We start from the raw sequence: 13303 nt of genomic DNA, 5'->3' as shown, positions 1-13303 counted from the left end.
GTTCGCTTGACTGGGCTATGCTAGTAAATCTGGCTTCGAGTTAAAAGGTGCAAAGGTATAAAGAGAACGGAGGTTGTTACCCCACCGGCCGAATGTCGCAATGGTCGTGATTCCAACTTAATACAATGATTCATAGGCAATATATATACATATAGTATCAAATGTACTTGACCGTATAGCACAGACCATGACCCATTTCCTCTTTCGCAAAATCCTCCGTCTTATTGTTCAGCGGATTTACGCGCGCTACGATCTAATTATCATCAGCATTATTATTACTGGTAGTCCATGGCTCTCGCAGTTCTATGTTTCAAGTGGCCACGGTTGTCAATTAACTCGCATCCCTGAGACTTGCGTGAGCACAGCCATCGGACCAGCTGCAACGAAAATCGAAAGGTCGTAAGTCCAACGGCCTGACTACGCCAAGAGTTGAATGTACAAATATAGACTAGTAGGTTAGTAATAACTAGGTAGTCCAATACAACAATGGGGCTGTAAGCAGGTTAAATTTTGCGCTCGATGACGATCTGCTTGCCCGCCCGGCTTCTCCTTACTCTGCTAGAGTGGGTCTGCTCGGTTTGCCCTACGTCTAAGGCACCGAGGGAAACGTACCGTCCAAGAATATGGCAGGCGCTTTCCAAGTAAGCTCCATAATATATTTGTACATACGCGAGGGGCTTGCGTGTATCAACCTGCTGCCCTGCGGCAACAGCGGTCAGCTATAGGCAAAATATATTGTATCTGTCGAGTGCATGCAGCAGCATGCATGAAGTAAGTTTTCTATCATACAGTCTAGTAACAACAGCAATTGGTATAAAGGTAGTTGTAGAAACGTTGTTGTCATGATGTGAGCTCTTTGGCCGTACGGATTCGGCCAACGTGCTTATTTCTTGCTGGCAGTTGTAGTAGCCTTCGACCTATTTCTGGCCGGTTTCCCATCCTCAAAATACCTATCACTGCCACAACCACCAACCAACATACAGAACCAGCTAAAAGAACAACACCTCAAAGAGCGCTCAGCTCTAAACCCTTCATTTGCATCTTATTTCTAACTGAAATACTTGCTTGTCTACTCGACCTCGGTGCCGTGATGGCTAAGCCCGCCAAGCACGCGAACCGCGCACGCCTGCTGTACACTATGTTGTGTGTTTGCCATCGCCAGGAGGAGACAACAACTCCAATGACTACAACTTCAGCCAGCTCAGCGGCGAATTGAATAGGTGATCCCGTAAGCGAGTAAATGGTTAAAGCAATAGCAGTCAACAGAACCTCTCTATACGTAATTGCCATAAATACAACGAACACAACAGGCTCGTAAGCCAAAGCAGAAAAGTCTTTATACTGAACCACTAGTTATCATATTTGACGCAATAGATACTACTAGTGCGAATTATAAGCGAAACGGCATATCTAAAGCACGCAATAAAAATTGCTGTTGTTGACGATACGGCAAGTAGATCAAGATTTGGTGCAAACTGTCGTTACAGCTTTTAATTCTGTCGTATCCGATAAAAAAAAAAATCGGCATCTTCCCTTCGATAATCACGGATCCATCTGTCTCTTCGTCTGTTTGTTCATCTGTATGGACTATTATGCATGTGCATAAACATAGTTAATGAAAGACATAAAAATGCTTTTTGAGCTAATAATTTCCTCACGGTCGTTACTGTTCGATTGCATGCGTTAACTTTGTCTTTCGTCTGGGCAATAAGTGTGACACAATCAATAACTATGATAATTTCCCGAATTGCCTTTGTATTCTGTTGTTATTTTCGTTGCCGCGTGCCATTTGTGTTTACATGCACACGTTTACAGTCCTTGCTCGCTGTTTTCTTTCACGTCATACCTATCCTAATCTAGTACTTACACATGTGAAGACGTAGATGTAGATGAAGGCAAAAATGAAGACGCCACAATAGTTTATCTGTAATCGAAGTACGTAAAAACAATCGTCGCCGTCGTCGTCGCCACCGCATGTACACAATGGCCACCGGCGGCTGTCGTAAAATACGTCGAGACGAAATGATAGGAGCACAACCACAGGCACAATACGTTAACACTTGGCTGCTATAACCCGTGCCCACGGACACGGTCGGAGAAGTGCTGCTCGCTTCCCTCGCTGACCGATTGCCTGAAGAACCTGCTGCCTAGTTCAGTTCAGTGCAACCTCGAAAAATAGCAATACAGTTTCACGCACTTTACACATCATTGAAGTTGATTAGTAATATAGTATCATTCATAAACTGAACCGTCAGCTGCCCAGGTGAGTAGAACATCGAAGCGATTCTGGGCGACTCGAGAACGACCGGTTGATCTATTTTGTGCTGTAGGCTTTTTGCCCCACCACCTACTCGTTAACACTGCAAACTGCAATTTAAAAACGGGTATTTGTCGTGATTTTCACCGGACAGCGGACGAAAACAACATGACATTGACACTATCAGCACCAGACCGAGCTCTCAACGAACGGCTCTATCCGCTGACAATAAAGCAAAATGCAATCTATTCAGTGATGCAATGATTGTTGCCATGTATTTGCACATGCCATCATTACTCGGTTGAAAACGTCAATCTTCAGACAGGGATGATACGAAACCACCAGGGAAAAGGAACAATAAAGACCGGGCCGTTATCACAAACAGACATATAAATAAATGCACACGCACACTATCACCGTGATGCTGCTGGCAGAAAAGTGCGTGCGCCTTTTTGCTGTTTTCTGCCAAGCACTCGGTCAGTCACTCAGACAGGTTGGTAGAAAAGAAGTAACAGCAGCAGCAGCCTGTTGGAAAGAGACTGACTTCTTTCTCGTGAGAGAAACAAAAATGAAATTTTTCTAGTTACGGCTACGACGACAACAATGCGGCAAACGGATCACTCTGTCACTGTCTCCCTGTTTATTTATTTCCACCGTCTGGTAGCCTCAAAGCTGCACCTAGAGAGTTTTTTTTGTCACTAGTGTCTTCTTTTGTCAGCCACCCAAGGCAACTCCTCTATCAGAGTAACGACGGTGCAGGTTCGCTCGCTATGCGGCTGTGTTTTGTTGGTTTCTTGCAGTGCTGTGGTGCTCCCTCCTTCGGCTCGTTGCTGCTCTCACAATGCAGTGTACTGGGCTCCGACGCTGCGGACCGCCATCTTTCAAATGACTCGATTCTCGGTACTCGTCCCTCCACCGCGAGTTGTGCGTGAGCAGCACCAGGCGGCGCTGGTGGCGTGAGTGCGAGGTCGATGACGTCACTAGTGTAAATACGATACAGTACATGAAGGGACGGAGCGGAACATCGAAAAGTCGGTCAGCTGTTCGCGCCTTTGATGGGTTTAGTAGATTTAATGGTGGCAACGGTGGCGCCGCGTCGTATCCTAACTACTGGACGCGACGATGTTTGGCCTTTGGGTTTGCAGCTGACGCGGCCAATGCCGACATAACGCACGGTACTCGGGCATATACGGGTTGATATGTCAATACGACGATATTGCAATAGGAATTGCGCACTTATCGTGAATCTGACACTCAATAAGTAGCGCCTAATTGTTAATCATCGTAAACTATTTGGCATTGTAGTTTTGAACCGCTAATCCTACAAATTAAGACAAAGTCAAAGATTACTTTTTATTTGAATACAAGCGACCACTGGCAGAGCGCCGCTGAATATGCGCAGGCACTCGCAAAACAGCACGCAGCTTTAAGCAGGCGCGCGATTTCGAGTTACCGTCTCGTACCTGCTGATGTTCGAAGAGAGAGCCGGCGGTCGACGTCTCCATGGAGATAGCTGGTACTATTAGCAGCCAGGATGAGGGAGCTGTGTGAGTAGTAGGAGTGGTGTAGCAAATACTTTCTGCTGCAAACGTCAGCCACTCAGTATAATAATAGATGATAGCAATATAATAATAATAATCAGGAAATAATTTGACTGAGCAGAAACGCACGGCGAGGCCCGTGCTGTTAGTGTTGTCGGCAGCTATACGTGTTGCCGATGTGACAAACAACTCCAAGTGACTGACTACCGCAAGCGAGCAGTTACACTGCAAGTCTCTCGTGGCCCACCCCAGCGGCTCGTACGTGCTGGTTGTAAATACGAGCTGGTCGTCACGGGACCTCTGAAACTGAATTCGGGCGACACTGGTAGCGATAGCAGTGAGAAAGCACGGAGTGAAAAGGTACCAACTGAACCTGTTTTCTATCTCGTAATAGTGAGGTGCAACGCGTTAGCATTGATAGATTGCTGATATGGCAGAAGGAGTACGGGCACTCGAGCCCTCATCTCCGGCCAACGGCAGTGGGGCACGGCAGTCTGCGGGACAAGGGGAACAAGCCCCTGCCGGGCAGATGGTGCTGACTAATGATGCTCAAGGTGGCGTTGCGGGTAATGAGGCGACTGCCGACGGTGGAGGTGGCGACGACCAGCAGCAACAACTGCAACCACAGCAGCAGGGTACAACGATAGGTTCGGTGCTCAAGGGCCTTCTAATGCGCGCACTGATCATCTACTTGGTCAGCTCGTACTTCAAGCGAACGCCAGCTACCACGCAAAATGGCACGGCTAGCGGCGGTGGCTCTGTGCCCACGGTAGCGATGCAGGCCAGCTCGAATATCTGGAGCAATGGAACGCCTTTCGACCTCTACGTGTATGTCTCAGACGACGAACATAGCAACCTACACTTTAAAAATCCTAATGCATTGCTGTGGAAACAGGAAAACCTTGTCTATGGAGACTGGAGTTCAGGGCCGAACTTTGATGGGCTGTTCTATTTTAATGGCTCATTTAAACCGACCGATAAGATGATCAATAACGGCACGATCTTTTTTCATGTGTACACAGTGCTATCCGGAAAAAGTCCTGATCCAAGCCAGCCGAACTTTCTCCAGGAACAAGTAATTCATCGGTCGAGACAACTGAACAAATTCAAGAAAAAAGTGTACAAAAGGACCCATAACCTGCTTACTGGTGAGACTGAGCAATCGGTCGAGGATCAACAGAAAGCCGAATTGACGACCTTTGAGATTTTGTCCATGTGGCATCCAAATCTAACAATTAACATTGTCGATGACCACACTGCCTGGGTACAGGGCAAAGTGCCGAAACCTCTCGACGAGTATGTTGAGTTTGATCCGCATGAAAATAAGTATTATCCCATCCTATACCTCAACGACTATTGGAATCTCAATAAGGATTACTACCCAATCAACGAAACGACGCAAACCCTGCCAGTCTTTTTTACATTTCAACCGATGACTCTGTTCAAATGGCAGCTGTATGTGGCTCAGTCGATGCGTAAATCTATGGTGTCCTGGATGATGGTCGGGACAGACGAGGCTACAGAAGACCAGGACGCCCTTAAGGAGGCTCTACTTGATACGAATCCGTATCTACTGGGCATGACTGTGGTCGTCAGCCTAGTGCATTCCGTATTTGAATTCCTAGCATTCAAGAACGATATTCAGTTCTGGAAAGAACGTAAATCTCTCGAGGGATTGTCGGTTCGATCGGTATTCTTCAATGTCTTCCAATCTCTAATTGTATTACTGTACATTCTTGATAACGACACAAATCCCGTTGTGAAGTTCTCCGTCTTTGCTGGCATGTGCATTGAGTGTTGGAAAGTCAAAAAGGTGGTTAACATCAGAATCGATCGCGAAACACGATCCGTGTTTGGTCTCTTGCCACTCAAAATTCACTTTGAAGACAAGGGAACCTATGTGGAATCGTCCACCAAAGAATATGACGAAATGGCCTTCAAATACCTCGGTGTTGCACTGTTCCCTTTAATTGTCGGCTACTGCGGGTATTCACTTATGTACCATGAGCACAAGGGTTGGTATTCGTTTATCGTTTCGATGGTGTATGGGTTTTTGTTGACGTTCGGCTTTATCATGATGACACCACAGCTATTCATTAATTACAAGCTCAAGTCGGTAGCGCACCTGCCCTGGCGTATGCTGAGTTATAAATTCCTCAACACGTTCATTGATGACATTTTCGCGTTCGTCATCAAGATGCCAATGATGTACAGAATCGGTTGTTTCCGTGACGACATCGTATTTCTGATTTATCTGTACCAGCGATGGATTTACCGGGTGGATCCGAGGCGCATCAACGAATTTGGAACCAGCGCCGAAGATGAGCAAAAGAGACAGAAAGGTGCTATTATACAGCAGGACACAACGGAATCTGCACAAACTGTATCAGGAGAAGCCAACAGCAGTAAAGCAGCAGTACCCACATCAACATCGAGTTCAGCGTCCAAAAGTCGACCTAAACAGGACTAGTCCTTGCGTAATGCACCCAGATGATTCACTAAGCATAAAAATACTGTTATAAAATAACAAAGAACTAACTGAAGACAAAGCTTCTCAAGAAAAGTGTAAAAACATCTCGCTAAAAAATGATCCACAGAGTTCGAATTATGGTAGATTGTTTCTTCAGTCGTTCTAGCATTCTCTGTCATTTGTTTCTTCAGTCGTTCTAGCATTCTCTGTCATTTTCTTCCTTGATCAGCTTTCCGGAGATTTATTTTTCGGCTTTAGAAAAGAAACCGAAGGGTGAGATTCGTGAAGATTTTTGCGTGCTGAGGCAATTGCAGTGGAAGGCGAGCTAAAACGTCGAGCATCGGCAGGAAAATAGGTATACGGAGTACTTTAGGACAAAATGTCCTAAGTGAACAAGAATAAAGGGTATAAATAGCAAGTAATTCATGAAGTGTTTGGAGTAAAAAGCTGGATTTGTTGAGGAGGAATATAATTACCAATTATACATTATAACCTTATTAAAATGATGGGAGTGATACCAAAGACACGATAGCTGTTAAAAGTGTGCCTACTAGATTTAGTAGATGTGTCTCGCGTCCAATAAGTTTCTTATACGATGACGGTGTAATAGCCATATTAAGAATATAATGAGATTAACAATATTGGTTAAGAACGCTGAGATGTGCATGCAACCTGACAGAAGCTGCATCTACGAAAAGTTGTACAGCGTTGTTTCTAACTATTATACTAAAAATAAGAAAGGTGCGTGTAGGAGATTATACATTGCAAAAAAAATTTAAAAGAGCCGCAAAGAGCCAGAAAATAAATAACAAAATTTTTATTGAATCATTTGACCAGCTCTACAATATCTGATAGTTAAAGTGGTAACATAGACTTCGAATGCTAGCTTGTATAATTGATATATCGTCGGCGCAAAAAATATCAGTTCTACCCAAAAAATATATATTTTATTGTCGAATCAAGAAATTGCTTAAGGTTTCTGATTTATAGTACTTGCAGATAGACTAGCTGGAACTGTTCGAACAGTAAAAATATCATGGATGATAGAGAAACTAGCAGTATATAAATAGCACTTTTTAGCGGGGGTCGAGTTAAGACAGTGCTTTATAATAGTCATGATGATAGCAATATGCTAAGTAAATATAAACTATGATAATTGCATTATTATTTTAACTTAATGCGCCTGTTTGCACTTGTGAGTTGAACTTGCTCCACATAATGGTTATTACCGTATCCGATTTTATAACCGATTATGATAACGGTATTCAGTTTACTGAAAATCGCAATCGACAAGTGATACTTCAATGTGTCTTCAAATTTCAGGTCGGAATATCATACGTTCATTAACCCTTTATCGTGTGTTAGTCTTCACTTATCGCACGCGGTGTTATAAATGGACACAATCTGAACAATTACACAAGTTGCGCGCTATTCATCGTCGCCTCGCGAAGTCAGACCAGTCAGGCGAATCACTTTGTTTTTCTCGAAAAACTAGCTACTATGCGTAGAAGTAAAAAAAAAAAATACGAGATAGGTTCATGCATGGTACGGCAGCGACACAGCTGCTAGACTGTCGCGAACCATGAAGTATTGGCTGTAGCTCGATACCGCAGTGAGAGCATAGGTTTATTTGTTGATAGGCAGTATGAGTTCGGTTGCTTGTTGCAGTGAGACGTTCAAACGGTAGTACATGTGTCCTTGATCAGATAAACGTACACACACCCTTCCAGCCTATTTGCATCTAAGGTAGCCAGTGTACAATTGAATAGCTTGGCGTTGGTCTTCTTGAGCAAGAAGCGAAGAACGGGAAAGGCGCTACGGGCCCACTGATTAGTTATAACTAGTAGTGGAGTAATAGTTGGTGACCGACGGGCAGTTTCAAATTTTAGTGCATTTATCAGCAACTATGGTGGGTACGTAGACACATAGCATGGGATATCCTTCAGTAAAACGCCTAGCGCGGTCCGCCGAAGATTTTCGCATGTTCTAGAGTGTCCCGTTTCTATTTAACGTCTATGTGCGATAGGAATAGCGCGAGGAATATAATCGAAAATTGGATTTGCTGCAGAGGTGAAAACTGGGCGTTTGAAAACAAAGACTAAACGAACGGAAGAAATGAGAAGAATCGTTTCATGACCAAACAGTACTGTACTGCATAAACAAAAACAATACGATGTGATAATGTCAATGACCATTGTAGGGTTATATCTGTGTGTATGCGTGGGTGTAGATCGGGCTGAAGTATGTTTTCTCAATATACATGTGGCAATACGTATCGATTTGTTTTTGAATAAACAGATACTATATGGTGTTTAATATAAAAAACGAACTAATTGTTGTGCTCATTTTTGGCTAGTATATGTCGAATGTGTGAGGAAGCTAGTGCGAAATTTTGTTCCATTCTGGCGCTGCCTTTTAACTACTAAGTGATGCTGGCTTGCACCTAAGCGATGCCCATGCCAGCTGACAAAAAGCTGCACTACAAATGCGTGGTAGCTTTGCATAAAAGGTCTATTATCGGTAACTGGCGAAAGGAATGACCATCTATTTGCACAAATAGATTTCTATTAGAATAGATCAGCTTGGATAACCACTGCTGAGCGCAAATCGAAAACATTTGAATATTTTGCGTATGATAATGCACAGATCTTCTACGTCCCTCTGTTACCGATGATATATTCAAGCGCAGTCTTCAAATAGTTTTTATAACTTCTGGGTCATTAATCCATGCACCAGATGATTCTCAATTGCGTTTGGAATCGGAACACCAACAAGATGCGGTACGGAAGTTGGCGTTGTTTAATTAATTTTGAAATTGATTGGGAACGGAACGTTTATCGAGCCATACATCCGGATGATTTTACCCACGCTAAGCGTTGATCAGAGATTCTGCTTTATAATTATGATACGTGCTAGATTTCATTTGCTAAAAAAGGTGCTTGGTTAAGCTCTAAATTTAAATTGTAAATAAAGTAAGGAGTAATTAATTCACAAAAGAAAAAGATGTAGAAGAACTTAATTATATTGCATTTTTTTGTTAACTTCTGTAGCCGAGAGCATAGTAGATATGGTGGGCACATTTGATTCAAGACAAAACATACCAGTTATGTTTCAATGTTGCATTTTTATTGCCTGCTAATTTTAGATATAGGTTTTGACCTGGGTTCAAATCCAGACCCCGTGTATCTACACGGTTCATTTCGTGCTGGGAGCCGGCCGGTCATCTGTCTGTCTGATGGAATTATGCCTAAGGGTGATACCGGACGTAAAACTTTATAGAGGTGGGATCACTTTGACTGCGTATATTAAATGTCATTGGCTGATATATAAGTCCGATTAAGTCTTATGGTGTATAGATATAGCTATTTATGATAAAAATAAGAGAGTTGTATAGTAGCAGCAGTAATGATAATAGTATTCCTACAGTGCTTCTTCAGAAAAACATCATAGACGAAAAGCCTGCTATTTTGAACTAATTATAGTCCCGTGCAATACCTTCCATGCATGACCCATTACGCAGTTGAACACTATAGCTTTGATGTAGCCTTCGTAGTAGTAGATGTAGAGAGCCCGATTGCGTAAAAAAAGCACTTGAATTATTACCCAAATAGTTGTTATATATTTTGTAACAGTTTTTTAGAGATAAATGAACTCTCCAATCGCATCAATACGGATCTTGTGTCTTACAGTGCGATGTAACCATGATGATGGACAAACATTTGACGATTGTATAGCGGTTGTCAGCTACCTACCCGAGTTAGATGAGATGTCGGCTGTCAAGCCTGACGCAATATGAATAAGAATATAGATCTGTGCTTTGCATCCTCAAGCAGACGTAATGCAAGTTAGTTGCTTGCTAGGGCGGCAAACGCATTATACTTTTAGCACTCGATAATTATTCCAATCAATACAGTTAGGAAAAAACGCATTTAACAACAACTTCGCGGTCTCAAACGGTTTACACTAATATCACATGTTACACAAGTTTCTGCCACGTCCATTCGTCGACGCTCATCTGCATGCCGATCGATTATGTAATACTCATCTGTGAAGAACTTCTATGGGTCCATTAAAGTTCTGTTTTTATAGTGGTTGGCATGTAAATGTAGACAATGAAAAGCTAAGATGCATCGACAATACACTTTCCCGTGCCTCGGCTACAAACTTGTTGTGCTTTAAAATTGACACCTTACTGTGACAGAGGATCTAACAAATACAAAATGGAAACAACAATATCTGATTATGTTCAGAGCAACCTTTCACTTAAATTGTACTGGAAGAACCATTGCGGAAGCTTCGAACGGATATAGAAATTGCCAGCAAACTTTGCAGACAAAGATTAGAGAAAGTGGTTTCTGATATAGTTTATTTCTATAGGCTGGTCAACATGAAAATGTGTGTACAGTTCACCTAAAAACGTGTGGAAAAGGTGGGTATGGGTGAGAGTTTCGTGTGGATTTATTATGAATGTATATGAATTATGGAACACAGAAATAGCACACGTTGTTTCCGTTTTATCTACTTACACTTTAGATACTTCGTCTCATAGTAGTTTGCGCCGTATAGTAGAAATGGCGCAATCTCTGGTTCTAAAAGCTTGTGTTGTTAAGTAGCTTTATGTAGCACTCAATGAAGCTACGACAACCGAAAGCGCTTTTGCACTTCGCAAATCGACGTAGAGGCCTCGCAGCATCATGTGGAGTGCTGTGGAGATCGTTTCAAGATGATCTCGAAGGTTGAATCTGAGGCCTTTTAAATCCGCTTTCTGCGGTATTCATTGTCTTCTACGATACGCACGGCGGCGTAATCTGTTTCCATCTATTTTATCCATACATGATCACAATACTTGATACGCGTACGTGCATAAGTAAGAATATCTTCTAGATTCGTATATCGATAGCGTCAAACAACAGATCACACAGAAGACTGAGATGTTAGTGAAGCTCGAATTTTTTCCTCAACCTGGCGAAAGGACCTATATTGCCAAATCAGTCGTATATTTTTTCGGCACAGAGAAAGACTCTATTTTTCACTGTAGCTCTTTGAGAAAAAAGCCAGTTATCGCTTTATGGAAGTGGGGATGTCAACCAAAAAGTACCATTAGCAATATGCTAGTTATTTGATAGTTTTGATGAAATTGCTCCAATCCAAATTGCTCCAGAATACTGTTGTATACCAATAATTGCTGCAAATACGGACAACTGTAGTACTGCTGGCTGTAGTCACTCTTAAGTACGTCATGATGGAAGTATTGTACCAAAGTTTTTTGTGACCTTTCTCGGCATACATGCGCCAGCATATGTTCACAAGGCTGGATTCGGATGCGGTGCGTAATCTTTCTAGCGCTATATTTTCGTACGTTGATGACTGAAGGGTTACGGTTTACCTTTTTATAAAAACGTCGACCTTTAGCTGTATTTGCACCAGTTAGTAGCGTAATGACGTCGGTCTAAAAGCTTACCAAAGAACACTATCGGTGCTCGGTCTTTTGCCATTCAATGTTCCCCTTAAAGACGGAAGGCCTTACGTGAAACTGTCCGACGAGCAAATTGACAACGGCCCTCGAGTACTGCGGTATCTCGTTTTTGCCTCTTACCGTCGCACAATGTCTGTGTTCATCGATGTTTCGCGGGTTCGAAAACTGATTTCCATGGTTGGCTCAGCTCTCCAATCGGAAACGAGTCTCGGTATAACCGACCAGCATTAGCTTATAAAGGGCCTTACGATAGGGTCCTTATAAAAGCAATTTAGAGAAACTATGTAACTACGCTAATAAAATAGAAATTACTGTGTTTATAAGCTTTCTGTCGCTCGTATTTACGCCGGAAAACTGGACAGTACGTTAATTACCCCATAGTAAATCACTCTTCCTGATAAGAGTAAAGAGTATAGGGATATTAAACATAGGTGAGGTGAGCAGTGAGTTTAATACCTACAAAAAACAATCTCAGAGCAATTTTGTTTAAATATCGAACATGTTGCGAGTTACTTTAAAACGCGTTCCGGAACGAAAAATCTCAGGTGTTCTGTTCGTTCCCGTACCTTTGATAAAGCAGTTTTTTTCCAGTGTAGCATCCAAAGGGCACTAATGAAACATCCATCAAAGGCACGTTATGGGGTTCATAGGTACAGCAGAAAAATAGACACAATTTGTAAACAAAATACTTTTCATGTATTTTGTCTTCTGTATGAATTTATCCACGCGACTTAACGTGCCTAGCACTGTCTGTCGTTTGGTTTCACGAATACAGTTTTATTTAACGAACAAAGCTCTCTACCCTACACAAAGTGGAAATTCCTGCTAAGGTTCTATATTCCATTGATAAGCAAACGCTCGCTTCATCCAGTGTAGAAGTACGAGTTTATTTGCCAGCTTGTACAGCATATGCGATTGAGACCGGCGGGCTTCTTTCTAAGCAATGCAAACATATCAACTTTGAACTACTACGATTATTTCTTCATATAATTATAGTTTTATTTAGACGAATGAAACCCTATGCTTAAACCGATGTATTAACGAATTTAGATTCTCTGAATATTCAATTAGTTTGCCGAATTTCGCCTTTCAGATATTTCCGTCTAGCAATTATTATGAGAGATTCGTACTTATATACGTCATGGAATCGTATTTTGTAATGGATATGAAAGCGCTCAAGGCGCCTTCATTGTGTAACATACAACTCGAACTAGCGTGAATACCCATGTTGCGTGTTACGGGTGCCAACTCTTACTAAGCAGCGCAACTTGTCGTAAATAACCAACAATTGAGTGTCTGGGTAATAGACCGGAAAGCGTTTTATAGAATTTGTGAGATGGCGCCGTTACAGATATTGTAGATTCTCCTTACACGTTCCACCCTTAACCAACTACTACCATACCAATTCATGGAGAGTACACTTTTTACAATGGCCTATTTGCCCACGATTCATAGCTACCTCAATGATAATACTATTCACTCGCTTAATATACTGCAGTAATGTGCAAGCACATAGTTATGTGAACCATTATTATATATATATATATATATATATATAT

General features: G+C 42.2%; 2 protein-coding genes across 4 annotated transcripts in view; one reads left to right on the top strand and one right to left on the bottom strand.

The window, feature by feature from the left end:
• Nucleotides 1–12540, bottom strand: part of dome (cytokine receptor domeless) — a 61000-nt gene extending 48460 nt beyond the window's left edge. Inside the window, exons 1-2 of one of the 3 annotated variants that reach the window (XM_086986332.1) lie at nucleotides 1868–3154; nucleotides 187–377 (exon numbers count right to left, since the gene is read on the bottom strand). Coding sequence is in view for 1 of the 3 variants with exons in the window: in XM_086986331.1 (XP_086842457.1) it covers nucleotides 12311–12369 (59 nt within the window). In the remaining 2 variants the exon portion in view is untranslated. Of the gene's footprint in view, nucleotides 1–186; nucleotides 378–1867; nucleotides 3155–12310 lie in introns of those variants that run through there. The other 2 variants (XM_086986331.1, XM_022804033.2) reach the window with 2 other exon arrangements.
• Nucleotides 3762–7096, top strand: LOC111249760 (putative lipid scramblase CLPTM1). Its single transcript, XM_022804048.2, has one exon. The coding sequence runs from the start codon at nucleotides 4229–4231 to the stop codon at nucleotides 6266–6268; it is 2040 nt and encodes a 679-aa protein (XP_022659783.1). The 5' UTR covers nucleotides 3762–4228; the 3' UTR covers nucleotides 6269–7096.
• Nucleotides 12541–13303: the final 763 nt, after the last annotated feature.

This window comes from Varroa destructor, unplaced genomic scaffold, assembly GCF_002443255.2.
Source record: "Varroa destructor unplaced genomic scaffold, Vdes_3.0 BEIS01000004.1, whole genome shotgun sequence".
Classification (NCBI taxonomy): domain Eukaryota; kingdom Metazoa; phylum Arthropoda; class Arachnida; order Mesostigmata; family Varroidae; genus Varroa; species Varroa destructor.
This window is presented reverse-complemented; position numbering and strand designations above follow the sequence as displayed.